The following is a 16,486-nucleotide window of genomic DNA, read 5'->3' as shown; positions in this document are numbered from 1 at the left end:
ACTATTGTATGAAGCATTTTATATTAGATGCATTTGTAAGTAAATGTTCCTTATAATCACATCAATTTGGCATTTTCCTGCAGGGACAGTGCAGCCATGTCACCACAGGGAGGAGCTGTTCACTTTCAAACCACAGTACCGGACTGATAAAGAGGATGTGGAGATGATGTGATCACCATTGCAGTTCAATCTGTTCCTCTCCAGTGTCATATATACTGTAGTTACAGATATGGATTATATTGCAGTTCAAATGGGTTAAAGATGGTGTTACGGTGATATAGCAGACAATGTTGTGCTGTCTGCAGGAGTGGACGGGGGAGTTTGAATGTGACACGCCTCGTCTCTCTCTGTTTCACAAAACAACTACTGTCCATCGTGAAGCTTGTTGTAAATCTTGTGTATGAGCTCATCCGATAGACTCCAAGTGAGAAACAGCTATGTTTGGATTTTACCAGTTTCTCTTGAAGGTGAGAAAAAAGTAACAATTTTAATAGGGCTGCTGTTTAAGACTTAGCTACGGTATGTGATGAACATTGTAACACCTGAAACACAAATACATTTAAGGAGACAATAGTTTAGTAGTACAGTATGGGGAAAACTAGACTCAATTAAAAGAGTGGTGTACCAAAAAACAATACTTAAATCAAGAAATACACCATAAACACACTTATTCTAACAACTACTGTCCATTGTGAAGCTTGTTGTAAATCTTGTGTATGAGCTCATCAGATAGACTCCAAGTGAGAAACAGCTATGTTTGGATTTTTACCAGTTTCTCTTCAAGGTGAAAAAATAATACCAGCAACTATTTTAATGACATGACTGTTTAAGGCTTAGCTATGTGATGAATACTGTAACACCTAAAACACAAATACAAATGAGTCAATAGTTTAATATTGTACTTCAAGAAGTAGGCTACAGTAGGCTATGGCGAAAACTAAACTCAAATAAGAGTGGGTGTACCAAAAAAAAACCTCAATCAAGAAATACACCATAAATATCTCCAAAGAATTTACACTGAAGAAAACATTAAATTACATTATATGATTTAAAAAAGGCACTGAAAATGCATTTCTCCAGAAAATCTACACCTACACATCCTCAAACATCCATGTGTATGCTTGTGTGTATGTACAGTATACGTATGTGGATGAGACGGTTTAAAGCTTTGACGTCATCAGTGACGTCTGAGTCTGGGAATGTGGGTTTCTTTTACTGCGTCATAGTAAAATCTTTTCACACTGCAGTGAAGACCCTCAGGCACCGAGCTGCACCCAACAAGGTCTAATGAAAGACTCACAAACAACACACACAAAGTGTTTTGGCTCGATGATAACTTCCTCCTGTTCCAGACATTTTTCAACCTCCCATTTCTCCTCCAAATTGTGAATGAGCGATTCTGAGTGATTTAAAATGGGTGCACGTGTTGATCGGTTTAATTCCATGATTGTAAATAAAAGTATTTCTCCTGTGACTTCTTCTTTCTGATTAATTTGAGAAATTCTTTTTTTTATTCTAAATTTTGATTCGATTTTTAATTATACACATGCACACAAAATCACATGTATGTACATGCAACCTCCAGACCATAAGCAATCATACCAAAACCCCCCCCAAAAAAAACATAGCAGAACAAAAACAAGCAAACAAACAAACAAAAACATCCCGAAGGAAACACCACCAACAAAGTAATATGAGCAATTTGTATTACGTGTGTTTGCTCTGATGTGTTTTGAGATTATTCATTGTTTTTGTTTTTCTTTAATTCTTTTATATAATGTGAAGTTAGTGTTCCTTATGCAAATTTAACTACTAAACTAAACTAAATACGTTATAGGCCTATACTCCTCTTCATAACAAATATCACAGAAACATCTCACATTGACAAAACACTTAATTAATCTTTTTTTTAAAAACTGAACATGATGACAACTGAAAGATTAAAAGGAGCTGATGGTTTACTGTCTCTGTGTTTTTGGGATATCTGACCTGGTTTTATTTCACAAAGACCCAGAACGGGCTTTTATTCACAACAATGTAGGATTTTGTTCAGACTCTTATTGATCATCTTGTTCTTCACTGTTCTCATGTTTTTAAGTTTTTTATTTTATGTTCCAACATCACTTCAAATGACAAAAATAAGCCAAGAGGCAACTTTAAATCTCTTGCTTTTTAAACTGTATATTATTTACTGTATAGTTGCATTGTTTATTCTGTGTAATAACTAAAAGAAAGAAAAAAAACTCTGCAGCCCCCTCTGTGTCCACCCCCTCTGTGTTCGCCCTCAGACATGGAAACACAAGGCTCGCACAAACAAAACACTGTCACCTGATACTACTGTATGTGGGATTTGTAGTTTCTGCCCCTTCGGTGTTGTTCCTTTGTTCCTTCTCCATGTAGGCTTTGTCTCCCGAGTATCACTCAAAGTTTCTGTTTGAGCCAAAATCTCTACAAAATGACAGGGACGCTGATCTTTAAACACTCTGTTTTATTGACACTGTACAGCTGCTTTGGTTGATTTATTTATTTATTTCTAATCATAACTCTAGTATAGGCTACAACTCTCCCATTACAATGCTTACAGCTAAACTATTGTGCAAACACTGTTGCAAATCAAGACATTGTCTCGAAAGTATTTGTTTACAGTGAAGACAAAATTTCAAATAATTAATTACATTTATTGTAACCGGCAAAAAAAAAAAGGATTGTCAGTATTGAAAAGCATACTTTTGACATTTTGTGGAAATACTATGATACCACTCTCATGCTTGTGCACTAAATATGAAGCTGCAGTTGGTTAGCATTAGCTTAGCATAAGAAACAGTTTTCGCCTGAATTAAATTATATGATATAACCATTTAATGCTTTTAGCAGAGTTATTGTTGTTGTTTTTTAAATCACTGGACTGAGTCAGACTGACTTTCCCTTGTTTTCAGTCTTTATGCTAAGCTAAGCTAACATACAGCAAGCTCATATTTACAACACAAACATGAGAGTGGTTTTATCTTTATCTAATTCTTGGCAAGAATGCTAAAAAAAAAAAAGTGTTTCAATCTGCTGGAGGACTGTGAGGTGTAGCTGAAAGCCCTAGAAAAAGCTAGTATAGGCTAAGTGGATTTTGCATTTCATCAAAAAGGCCTACCAGCACAGTCTATAGATATTACATTTCTCTCTATTATAAATCTGCTATTATCTCATGATTATGGATTTCTTCTCCCATATGCACAGAAAGGATGAACATATTTTGACACAATTTTCATTTCATCTTTGGATCAGATTTGGCATTAAAACTTTGAGACAAAATCAAGATGTGACATGAGAGACTTGTGGAAGAACTCAATCCACACTCATCAGGCACTTTGACATCGCTGCTCCATCTCCGGTTTATTTTTTACGTTCTTCAATCTGCTCCACCTCGCTGGACTCGTCCACCACTTTACCATTGATCATCGTCTGGGTGACGACTTTGACAATCTTCCTGGTCCTGACCTCAGGCTCTTCTGCAACACATTAGATAGTTCAACCATAATTAGTAAACAGTTCACGCAAAGATTTTACACATTTCCGTTGTGTTTTACATCCAGTACAAAATCAACTTACTTTTAGGAGGTGGAGGTGTTTCTTTCACCCTGAAGGAAAACAGAAGATGACAATTTAATGCAAAGTGCAAAGCAGAAATTGTATTCTTTTAACAGCTGATCATGGTATTTACTTTGCTGCTGAGTATTAGATTAGAAGATCGATATCTCAGCAAATAGCCTACTGCATAATATTCACAGCTGGGCAGGTGGAGTTATGCAGCAGGTTAGTTTTTTTTTTTTTTTTTTTTTTAACAGCTACTGGATGAATCAACAAACAGCTTAAAGTTAATATGAAGATGCAAAGCTGCAAATTTGGTTGATAATTCTCTGTGTATAAAAACACACATATAAAACAACAATTTCACATTTGTCAGATTTCTGCCTCTTTAAAGTATGACTATCACAAAATCCAATACTTTGTTTGGCCACGACATAGGGCTGGTGGTGCAGCGTATCAGATATAGGCTAAACATCCTCGTCCTCTTTACATAGCGTGCTGTTCAGTAGATAAAGCTATGTGCCGGACCGGCTTGTCTCATAACAAAAAGGAATTTGCTCTACAGGCACTACACCATTGGCTATATTTTGTGTACAGATAGTTATGGCTCCCCTGGACCTATTTATTGCATATTTCAGTTTTTTATTGCTATTACTGCTGTATTTGCGATAGTGCTACTTAAAGAAAAAAAACCCCCATACTTTTCTTTATTTTTTTTTAATGTGTGCAGTTGTGAGTAATGACAGTGGTTTCCTTGCCCACACTTACATTTCCTCTCCTTCCAGCAGCCTCCTGTAGGTGGCGATCTCCATCTCCAGGTTCTGTTTGATGCGCAGCAGCTGTTCATAGTCGGTCTTGTTGCGTTGCATGTCCAGGCGCAGTTGGGACAGCTCGTCCTCCAGCTGGGTCAGCGTGGCCTGAAGACGGTCCATCTCCACAGAGTACTTGTGCCCCGTCTCTCCGAGGTTTCCCTCCAACACACCGACCTGTTGAGTAACAGCAGAAAACAAGTTATCCTACACAGGTTTATACACCAGAGCTCACTGTGATGTCCTTCACATTTGCATCTTGTGTGTGTGTGACTTCTGTTTGTTTAGGTAAACTTCCCTTTGACTCAGCCTGTTCACACAGACCTTGGTGTGCTCGGTCCACAGAAGTGTCTCCGCTGTCGGACAATCACCTTTGATGTATGTTTTTCTATCAGCCAATATTTCTTTGTATGTTTACCTGTTGAGCTCATCTGTTTACGACCCCGCACCGCTCAGCCAGAGACACTAGAGACTGTCAGCGCCACAATATCTCCTGCATTCAATACCGTGTGCTTTCTATCAGGCTGAGCAAACATACATGAGCTATATTTGCCTCCAGTTGGAGACCTTTACGCTGTTTGATCTGCGTTGGCTTGTCGCAGACACACATACACACACATAGAAAACGGGCCTGTCTATGTCTATGTTTTGTCACAATGATTGATCATTGGAGCAGAATGAAATTGCTGTGTGCACTGCACCGCTATAGTCGCCCCTTTGTTGACAAAGAGAAAGCAGCTGTTATCTATAGCGACGCCCAACATCTGTGTATGATGTGAGATGATGTGACGACAGGTTTAAGCTCTGAAAAAGCAGAACTCTCTTAGTCAATGTGAAAATATATTTATCTCCACAGTGGGAAATTATTTGCTTTCTAAAATAGAGTGAGGACAGAGTGAGTACAAACATCTCTCTGGAGTTCAGGAGTTGATCTATATGTTTTTTCTTTTTTTCTTTGGTGAGTCAAAAACAGTTTTCGACTCTGGTGGACAATGATTTTATATTCTAGTACACTCCACTGATTCAGCACTAAACACAGGCTCAATATGTACAGTTAAGAATAAATATTAAACATAGATAAATGTAAGTTCAATTAGTTGCCATGTATTTTGAACCAGGTGCCTAAAATTACCCACAATGCAACTCAGCTACCACCTTTTCAGTTGGAGCTTTGGGTGTGTGGCCTATGAAGTTGTCTCATTGCTGAAAGCCTAACACAATAAACTGTCTTCACACGGCTTCATCTACAGCCACAAAGCGCTTTACACAAGTTGTTAAACAATTAAAATCGACTGAACCCAATAAACTGGGAGAAAGTGGCTGAGAGAATGAGAAATTAACAGTTTGCAAAATAACAGAGAAATAGAAATGAAACAGACAATAAGGCTGGAAATCCTCCTCTGGCCTCTTTGAATAGGAAGTATCACACTTTAAAGTCTAACATGTACATTGGTTAGTGTTACTGTTTGTGCTTGTACCTGTTTGCGCAGACTATCAAGCTCGACCTCCAGAGCCTGCAGGAAGCGCCGTCTCTCACTGAGTTCAGTTTGGGCGCAACGCAAAGCCTCATTGTTTTCTTTGACCTCCGACTGCACTGCTTCCAACTGTGGACACACACACCAAGATCAAACATAATGTAGTGTACAGAAGTACCACAAAAAGACACACAAAAAAGTATTTATATCAATAATATAAGAACTTATTGATTGATGCACCTTCCTGAGGTACCAGGCCTCGGCCTCCTCCTTGTTCTTGCGAGCGATGCCCTCGTACTGGACCCTGAGCTCGGCCATTGTGGCGCCCAGATCAGGGCCTTGAGCCGCATCCACCTCCACGTTCACCTGCTCGTTGGCCAGGCGCAACTTGAGTGAGCTCTTCTCCTGCAAATAATTTAATGAGGGCACAGGAAAACAAACATCGTTACATCCTCCAACGCCCCGCTGCTGTGGTTTTCCCCTGACCGCAAAAAACCTGCTAAGTGATGACAAAGCTGTTTTTGATGGCGTCTGACGTCTCTGTTTGAGCTTGTGTCAGTCTAAACGGAATCAGAAACACTTCACACATCCACCGTGGGAAATGTTTAGAAAAGTCATTCCTTCGAGCCGGATTTGAACCAGCGACCTAAGGATGCCTGGGATTTCCACTACAGTCCTCCGCTCTACCAACTGAGCTATCGAAGGTGATGTGCACACAGCTGGAACAGGGAACTACATCTACTATGGAGTGCAGGGATTTATATTCGGTCTATTTTTTGTATAAAGGTGTCTTATTAGTATGAAACTATCAAAACCAAAACAGGATACAGTTAAGCCAACACAATAATATAAAAAGGAAAATAACAAAACTGCATGTTTTCTTTCTTTCATTCTTCATTTAAGACAGATGTTGGAGATTATTTCAGACCCTTTCTTCAACCCCTCTCCTGTCAGGCTTTCAATTTGACTAACTGCTAATGTGTCTGCATGTGGCCTATTTACTTTTCATAAAATCCATAAATATCAAAACAGGACAATGGTTCCCTCTGGTGGTGACCTTGAACTTTGTGATTACCTCAGCATAAAAAAGCTCTCCAGCTCTCTTTTCAGTCAAAGTCTGCAGGGAGGGAGAGCAGGAGCCTGGGAGTTTTCATGCCACATCCTGGACACCACACCTGACTGTCTAAACAGACATGGGTCTCTGTGGCTGGATGAGCTCAAACACTCTGTGTTGTCTATGTGGGTGTTATCTCTCTATCTGGAAGCACCGTGGCTACAAAGACTCTGGGTGTGTCTGTACACTTAACATTATCATGTTGCAGAAACTGAATATTGCTTCCTTTCCAAGTGAGCAAACACAAAGTGGCTCAGAGCCGGTTCATGTCGACCTGGTTCAGTTATGTTGCCGATATAAAAACAACACAACGACTTGGAGAGTGTGTGACGACTCTGTGGTTTCTGGTTTATAATGATTATTGACCTTCATGCAGCTCAGAGAGGCCGCCGTGCTTCCTCCATAAAGACCTAGACTACATGTGTGCTTATCTTGATGAGTAAACACTCATTGATCATGTCTGACGTGACCTTCACCTCGGTGGTGGATCTCACCTCGTCGTGATTCTTCTTGAGGAAGTAGAGCTCCTCCTTCAGGCTGTCCAGGTCTCCTCGGAGAGTGGCGATGATCTGGTCGTGGTCAGACTTCGCTCTCCTCAGAGCCTGACAGTCCCTCTCCACCGACTGACACAAGGTGGCCTCTGCCTCCCATCTGCGGGAAGATAACACAGCAGACAATTCAAATAGGAGGGAAGACGATCACTATTTACCTTAGATATTCTTAACCTTAGCTGCTCTAAATGGAGATCTAACATAGTACAGCAGTATAAACATAAATACGTATTTGGTTTGACAGCAAAATTGTCCTACAAAGCTCATGCTGAACATTTAACTCAAAATTTAAATTACAATTGGATTATGTTTCAGAGACAGAGACATTGTACCCATACAATCCATCGTACACTGGTTTATGAGGGATCAGCAACCTAGCAAACTGTCTTTATCTTTAAGGACTTGGATATTCAACGTCCTCTGTTATGTTCAGAGCTGATATTCATGAGATCAAATCACAGGAGAGAGAAACTTAAAACTGGGGGGAACTGGTTTCCAGTACTTTGCACCTCATAATAGACTGAGCTGCAACACAGGATGATGTCATAGACACTGAGTCCGCTGACAGACTGTGAAGCTTCACTCGAGGGAACAAGTTTATTCATTCACTGTTGAACTTGTAAAGTGTGGTTTGGCACAATTATCATGGCTGCCTTCATAAGTAAATTAATTTCCAGCTCCTTCAATGAGGTGATGTAGGTTGTGAGAAAGACGTGAGAACGATTCATTTGTGAAACAACAATAATGTTATTTGTCATTCCTCTTCTGTTTTCATTGCCTGTCAGACATTGCGTGTCACTTCCTGCTGCTCCTTTTGGGATTACAATTAAACAGTATGTGAACAGTATGTGCAGTGGACCGTCGATCCAGATGTCCAGATGTGTACGTGAAGAGACAAGACTGGATGCACACAAGTGAAAAATACCATGCAAACGAATGCAAAGATCTGCATGTAAGGTCCATGTGATACCATAAATCTCTGTCAATTGACGTATTACTCCTTCACCTCGGGCCACAGAACATACCATCAACACATTGTGAAAAGCAGCAGCAGTGGGTGTATCGTGAATCTACCGTCTTTCCTCCAGCTTCGCCCTGCCAACTGTGGACACTTCAGAAACGGACGACGTCCCTCTGACCTGCACGATCTATCACATCCTGCGCTGACTGACGACGCGGCTGTTTGTTCTCCTGTAAGGTGCCTGAGCACCGTGGGAATGGGGCTCTTATTTCGCAGCCTGACAGAAAGGTCATTTATTCACATTGCTTTGCAGTCTGGCGCTCCCATGTGAACACTCACACAGGCAAGTAAAAGAAAGGAACCTCTGTGTGACACTCACTTGACCCTGAAGTCGTCGGCTGCCAGCTTGGCATTATCAATCTCCAGCATGATCCGGGCGTTCTCCAGCGTCTTCTTCCTCACCTGACAGGGGGAACATGGAAAGTTCGTTAAGCTCTGCCATGGACAACTAGAAATTATGTGCTTTTCTATAATGTTAATGTGGCAGTTTAATTACTGCAACTTGCTGGCAGAAAATAATACACCACCACCTGTACACCACTTAATGTCTCGCACTCTCTCTGTGTTTCCACAGATCTCTCCAGAGCTCAATGCCTCTGCACCAGCTGGCGCCTGCATCACATCCTTACTCCTGAGTTTTCTCCAATTTTTCCCTGCTCAGGGTTTTTTTTGGGGAGTTTTTCCTCAGTCGATGTGAGGGATGTCGTAATGATGCTGTGTAAAGCCCTTTGAGACAAACGGTGTGTAAAAATAGGCTGTACAAATAAAATTCCCTTGCTTTGCCTTGCCACTGTGAGCAGCAACATATTTGACCTGGCTGTAGATCCTGAATCTGCATAACGGGTTGCTGAATGAGTTGCCCTTTCGTCACTGCCTCTAAAAAGCTACTGCTACTAAGTTTTTCTTTATCTCGTGGTTATCTCAGTGGCTCATTTTGCTGTTTTGAAGCAAGGGCTTAGAAAATCAAATGAGAGAGTCATGTTAAACAAGCCAAAACATCTTTTTTTTGTTTTAATGTACTGCTTCAAGGTTATGTGTGCACACTCCAACCTAATATCTGGTGCAGAAAGAAAGGAAAAGCCAAACAATAATTATAACTCAAAATGACACATTGATTCAGTATCTGCTGGACACACTGACCTCCTGCCCGATAGCATGCGCCTGGGCCATCATCCCCTCGATGTCGTGTCCTTTGGGAGCCCTCTCCAGCATGAGCTGTTTGATCTTCAGCTCCAGCTCGGCGTTGGACCTCTCCAGCGAACGCACCTTGTCCAGGTAGCTGGCCAGCCGGTCGTTCAGACCCTGCATGGCCTCCTTGTCGCTGGCGCCGACGCCGACGCCGAGGCCGTTGAAGGAGAGGTTGGAGCCCAGCATGTTGAGGCCGTTGCCCAGTGAGACGGAGCGGGACAGAGACAGGTTGCCGACAGTGGACAGAGTTGAGACAGTTGGCTTGGAGCGGATGCTGCGTCCACTGTCCCTCACTGAAATGCTGGAGAAGGAGGGCTGGCGGACGGAGTAGCTGCGTACAGAGAGTGTGGAGGCCATGGTGTCCACTGCAGAAGAATAAGATTGGTGTTACATTTATCAGTGCTCTATTGAAGCTACATGAGTGCTCTTTTAACATGCACAGAGAAGAGAATAAGTACAATTTTTGTGTCGGTGAGCAAGAAAAAACAAAATACTGAGACTGAGAGTTTACATTTGACCTTCAAGGATGAACATTCAACTTCAGTAACTCAGTAAACCCGGACATCCACTATGGAAAATGCTTAGAAAACAGTATTGTTTTGTGTTTTTTGTAGTTGTTTTGCATCTTTGTGGTTGCCTGTGTAGCTCTGGGTCTCTCTGTAGTTTACAGATTTGCATTTTTAGTCTTTAGTGTCCTCTTGTAAGCATTTAAATTTTCTCTGTAGTTATTTTGAATCTATTTGTTGGGAGTTTAGGAGACTATTTCCGTGTCAGAACAGCCATGAGCTCTAAATCTGCCTCTTCAAACTGTATACAGTAGCCCATTCGCTGACATTTAGTTGAGTTATTTGAAGAATAGGAGCAACTAGAAATCAGAACACAGTACTTACATGGAGCTCTGTTCTTCAGTCGGTCTTCTCTGCTGCTGCTCGATTAGGTCTCGACCCTGATGATGTTGAATGGCCAATGTTATTGGAGCTGATTTCTCAGGTGAGTTTTGCTGCAGAGGGACAACTCTCTTTGTTGGGGTGGAGCTGCTGTTGGTGCGTCCAATCCCAGTGAAGCAGTAAAGAGGAGGATGCAACTTGACACCTTGTGGAGCAGTGGGAAAAAAAGAAAAGCTTTGGTACACATAAACTATCAAGATTTTAAAACTGTCAAGATGTTAAACACAGTTCATTGTCTGCAGCATCAAAGGTTTGCAATTAATGTAATATTCTAAGACATAAACAGTGAATTGTTTGAAGGTGTCTTTTATATTGGGATACAATTGGGATTTAAATTGAGATTAATTTCATGGACAGTCGGTAAAGATTTAATTTCACAATTACAGCAATTGAATAAAGTTTCTCAACTTACAGTTACTGTTTGCTGCACTAGCACTAACAAATGTTTTAAGTGGCATAAAATATACTTATAGTACCAAAGTAATAGAAAAAGATCTTGTTATGTAGAACGGCCAATTATTGCATTATTATATCACTGATGCAACAGCACTTTAATGTTTCAGCTAGTAAAGGTGGGGCTAGTTTAAACAACTCTAACTTTATTGAATATACCTCCTCCTTATAATTAAGTACAGGACTTATTTAGTCACTTTATAGTGCTGAACATCCCTGATGCATCAACATGCAAGCAATATAGACATGTTGTCCTGGTGGACCTAATTTAAACTATATGCTCTTGTTTTTATGTTTTACATGCTTTGTCCTCATCTGAAAATAAACTATAAATGCCTCTGTCTGGGAGGTGGTTTGGTGTAAGTGCAATAAAATGTAAATACTAAAGGAAGTCCCACAATGCTGCCATAAATACTAATAATTAAGGTGTATGTATGCTTAATTACAGTCCTGCACTGTTTACAACATACAAACTGACTTTTCCAGCTATATTAGTCCTCCTCCTCCATTGACATCTACTTCCTCTGATCTTCATCTGACCTGACTGGTGAAACCTTGAGCACAAACCGGTGTGGCTAGTCGGATGGAAACAGGGACCCTGCTGTCTCCACAGTGATCCCATTGAACGAGGGCACAATGCATTCAGAGGCGATGTGAGAAGCAGACTTTACCTGAGGACGGCCCGGCGGGGCGGGGCGGGGAGAAACGGGAGGAAGCAATGAAACAATGGAGGGACAGACTGAAAAGAAAGTGAAGACCCCTGAGAAATGCAGAAAGAAATACTAGGGCGTAGGTCTGGTTGAACTGGAAACTTGGCTTATATTCACGTGTACACACAGAAATGCACACCTTTTTTGTACACTTACTAGAGCTAAGCCCCCCTCCTGCTGTTATACTGTATGTAATCCCCTGTTACTGTATTGTAAAATTCCTCTGGTGAGCATTATTCTCCCTGTAGGATCAGATCACACAGCAGCACTGACCTGGTTAAGTGCCTTACATGTCTCTCTCCACACATCCCTTCCCTGCAAACAATTGCACCAGCACCTGAAAAGAAACAAAAAAAAAGCTCCAAGTTGTTCAGCTCATACACAAATAAAACAGACATGATTGTAATCTAAATATAGACATTATCACCCACCAGGCTTCTGAAGGAGGCAGACACAATAACTGTGGAAATCTAGCTAGGAGCACTTCAAGATTGCACAGGTGTTGGTATTATTTTGATTGAGCTTTACAACTGAATGTATATCACAGAAACATCAAACATGGAAGATGTAACATTTTGAAAATGATATCTATATAAACAATTGCAAATGCTGTATGAAAATGCTTCCTCGTATCTGTATTTGTGGTGGATTGTTGTTACAATCAGATGCAAGCAGCTGTAGGCAGGTCATGGATTTTCACAATCAGCCTTAGCAGCAAGAAGCATGAATACACAGCCACCTAGTGGACCAAAAAACACACCACATGTTAAACAGCAGCAGCAGCAGTGAGTAAAATAATATATTTTTTTTTTCTTTTTAGCTCAACTTAATACACTGTTTCTTTTGTTGGAGGTGTTGATTAAACTGCATGGTCAGGTTGAATTGTGTTGCTAGTAGTAGATGTGTATCTGTTGTTTGACCTGCCCTCACTGATGTGGACAAAACAAGAGAATCGCCCACAAGCCGATGCAAAGTTTGCGTGTGAAATCCTCCAGAATGACTGTAAAGTTGAATAACCACCTCTTCAGCATTGTATAGTATTGCAGGGCTGTCAGTAGGATGCATTGACTTTAGCTGGGTGTAGCCTACCTGCATGATAGCACTCAATAGAAAGCTGATGTTGCTATATCCATGCTAGCTCCAGTAACTCTGTAATCTGTCACTCTGCTTTTCTTCATCAGTCATTGTGAAGAAAAATGAAGTGTGTTCCTAATGTACTGGAAAGTATATAGACTGACCATTAAGACCACTGCTAACTTCAGTAACCTGACAATCCATCACTGTGTCCTAGTAACAACATGAGAAACAGCCAGTAAGTTAATTGCTACATTTCCCACATTACATGATTGTGTGTCCTGAACTACAAGGTTTTACAAATGTCTGAGGGCAGAAGTCAAAATAATAATAATGCAGATTGATATACTAGAATGACTCCCCCTTTATTTTTTTATTGATTGAATAACACAAGTACTACTAATTAGCAAGTAATATGTTTGCCATGTCATTTTTAGATATGGCACCTACACTTTAAGAGAGTAATATTAGTTTTTCGTTTGCTCCTTTAAAATAAAAAAATAAAAAAACAGATTCATATGATGTGATCTTTGTCCTGAGAGTGGCCTAACTCTCCATCATACCAATTGTTGTCTATAAGTATGTAAATCTGTATTATTTGATAAAAAAAAAATAAGATAGAAATGAATCAAAGGCTAAATAACATTGAAAACCAAGCTATTTTCAAAGGTTTTCTCTCCCATTTTGACAATCCGAGAGCATATTCAGTGTCTAAACTGTGTGAAATCCGTGTGTAGCGCCACCATCAGTCCCAAGACATGCAGCACACAGACAGTCATTTCTTCCTCCAACATGCCTCGGGAGAGTAATTTACATCCAACTCCAGCTTCTTATAAATCAAACTGAAGTGCTGTGATATTTCAAAAGCTGCTGTCGTCCCCCCCAAAATAAACATATTCTGGGAACCTGCTGTGGAGTCCCGTGTTTATTTTTGCATAGTGCACAGTTGGCCGTCAGCCTGGGTGAAGTGAATCATATGTTTCAGCTATTTCCTTTGCTTTTCATCAGCCCTCCTCCTCCTCCTCTAGTGTGCTACTGTAACAGTCATGGTTTACACATGCAAAACTTTTCTTTGTTTATTTCTCAGTATGCCCATAGTACACTGTGTACTACAGACTCTTAGCGCTGTCAAATAAATTCATTTTTTTGCTTTGTTTTGTCTTTGTTTGGAAACTTGATACTGAATACAGTTGAGTAGACCTTTTATAGCTGAGGTTAAATGGAAGGCCTGTGCAATATCCACATTTAAACAAAACACCCTCAGCCACAAAGTAAATCCACTGTGGTCCAGTAGTTTGCCCTGAAAAAAGGACGATTTTCACCTAAAAATGTCCACTCATGTGTTGAACCCGCCCACTGTTGTTTGTTGACGTGGGCAAATGGCCTGTTCAGAAGCCTCAAGTAGTCCACTCCTAAACAACAAACTTAGTCACCCGCCTCGGGCCAAAGAGACGCTCAAATTACTGGTTTTCTCGTGTGTCACCACCAAACAGCTGAAGGATGACATGAAATTTAGATATGATGCTTAAAGTGCTTCCAGAAATAAGCTGGCTGTTGCTGGAGGGAACAGTCACCCTGCATTTTTGAAGCACATCTGTTTGGTTTAGAACGAGCCCGAAAAGCAGAGAATTGAAGAAGTCTCAGTTAAAGCTTAAAGGGATAGTTCAACATTTTGGCAAATTCGCCTTATCACCATTGGGGTAGGTTGAGGTTCATTACCTTTAATTATAGGTGCATGTCGTTTTGACGCAGAGATGCGAGCTGCTCAGTGAACACAATGGAGGTGAACGGAACAGACACGGCTGCTGGGCGGAGGGATTTCAAATGGTCAAGTAGTTCTGAGTATTTGCTACATGTGTCGTAATGTTACATAGTTATACATGATTATCTCATAGCGTGGTGAATGTGCAGGTCACAACTTCTCCAGGAGAGCGTTTTGGAGTTGTTGGATTGTGTATTTGATGAGTTTGATGAGGGACAGGAGAAGACCTGTACCTTTCACGTCCATTGTGTTAGCTGAGCAGCTCACGTCTCTGCCCTGCTGAACTCAAAACAACATGCACCGATAATTAAAGGTATTGAGCCTACCTCTATGACTATAGAGATTATGGCAATAGGCGAATTTGAAAAAAATGTGGAACTATCCCTTTAATAAAAGGTAAAGTGAACAAGTTACGATCTGTAATGGTCTTGAAATGACCGTTAAAAGACGTCAATGTACTGTACTAAATTGCTCTGGTGCCATCTTGAAATGACCTCGGCCAAATGGATAATGGATTTAAAAATAGTCAATAATGATCAGATCTCTTCAAAATGTGAATTACATGTCCCAATACAATATTGTTCTAAATTTGGGCACAATACGCCTGCTGAACAAGGTGTAGAATGTGTTATTTTGACAGTTAGCTTAGCACTTGCAGAAAAATTATATTTAACTGCATACAGTAGCTGACACAAATCAAGAATTGGTCTTATACCTCTACATTTGGTGGTCAGAGTAGGATCTCATTAGATATCTTTATAGCATTTAAAAAAAAATTCAAAACCCATTTTTTAAAGAGCTGAAATGAAAACATTATTATATTCATCAGCCATTCAGTTACTTTGCATGGCATCATCAGTTCAGTCAAATAATATCCTCAACTGAAGCAGGGGAAGAAAAAAATAACACACAAAAAAATCCCCCAGAAGACACTGCCAGGCTATGGCAACATCTGAAATAAACTTGAGGAAGAGGAGGCGGAGGAGGAGGAGGGTACTGATGAAGATGGCCCTCGTTGCAATCTTGCACAGAGGTTTTGTTGACTGTTGTGCAGGGGAGAGCTCATCAGCATGAAGGAGAGAAATGTGAATACGCAGAGACGAGGGGCACTGCAGTGTATCTGCTCATTAGGCGGGCGACGCTGTAATTCAGCGAGCGAGCAGCTCTGCAATCAGGGGCCTATTCATTAGCATGGGGGGCCCGCTTTCATCTGCAACCACTTGAAGCTGCCAATCACCAAGGCGGGCGCATGACAGGATGACAAAACGGGGTGGCTTAAACGCTCGGGGATGCTTGTGCATGGAGAGAGACATGCCTAAATGCTGCCTCGTATCTGAGAGGGACTTTAATGGGAAAAAGAAATGTGCGTTTTTACAGTGTAGTGCTGGCAGGTGGCCCAAACTGTGTCAGCCAGCCTGATAATCATCTCTCTGCTCAGCATGAAGACGGCTTTTGTTCTAAGATTTCACAAGGAGCAGCATCATTTTCCTGAACAGGTTTCCTCCTGGATTGAATTGATTGAAAGTGATTGATTAGAATAAAGTTTGATTTAAGAGTTAAGTTTAGGAAAGAACAAGAGCGCTCCACCAAGTCCTCTTCTACCTCCTCTGATGCCCTACATCTAGTAATCTCCACCACCACCACACAGTTTTTTTCTTTAAACACACAGATATACAGGACACTCCCACACAAAGACACACACACACACACACACATACCAGCACTTAAAAATGAGACACACCTGGTCCAGTCACCATGTGGGCATCTTTAATTAAATCTCTTTGCGGTATAAAGGGAACCATT

General features: G+C 40.8%; 1 protein-coding gene and 1 non-coding gene across 3 annotated transcripts; both read right to left on the bottom strand.

Moving 5' to 3' along the window:
* Positions 1 to 2,476: 2,476 nt before the first annotated feature.
* On the bottom strand, positions 2,477 to 10,715 carry krt1-c5 (keratin, type 1, gene c5). Of its 2 annotated transcripts, none has more exons than XM_085786313.1 (9): positions 10,628 to 10,715; positions 9,690 to 10,102; positions 8,869 to 8,951; positions 7,472 to 7,628; positions 6,104 to 6,268; positions 5,867 to 5,992; positions 4,348 to 4,565; positions 3,601 to 3,629; positions 2,477 to 3,500 (listed from the first exon to the last, which is right to left on the bottom strand). In XM_085786313.1, exons 2-9 carry the CDS (start codon positions 10,092 to 10,094, stop codon positions 3,385 to 3,387), a joined length of 1,299 nt encoding a protein of 432 aa, XP_085642439.1. In that variant the 5' UTR covers positions 10,095 to 10,102; positions 10,628 to 10,715; the 3' UTR covers positions 2,477 to 3,384. The 2 variants fall into 2 exon arrangements, with proteins under 2 accessions (XP_085642439.1, XP_085642440.1); XM_085786314.1 differs by having other exon boundaries at positions 3,340 to 3,497.
* Positions 6,482 to 6,568, bottom strand: trnay-gua (transfer RNA tyrosine (anticodon GUA)). The gene is given in 2 exon segments: positions 6,482 to 6,517; positions 6,532 to 6,568. It is a non-coding gene; the product is annotated as a tRNA-Tyr (tRNA).
* Positions 10,716 to 16,486: the final 5,771 nt, after the last annotated feature.

This window comes from Trachurus japonicus, chromosome 9 (genome assembly GCF_045865225.1).
Source record: "Trachurus japonicus isolate A0001 chromosome 9, Traja_1.0".
Taxonomy (NCBI): domain Eukaryota; kingdom Metazoa; phylum Chordata; class Actinopteri; order Carangiformes; family Carangidae; genus Trachurus; species Trachurus japonicus.
This window is presented reverse-complemented; position numbering and strand designations above follow the sequence as displayed.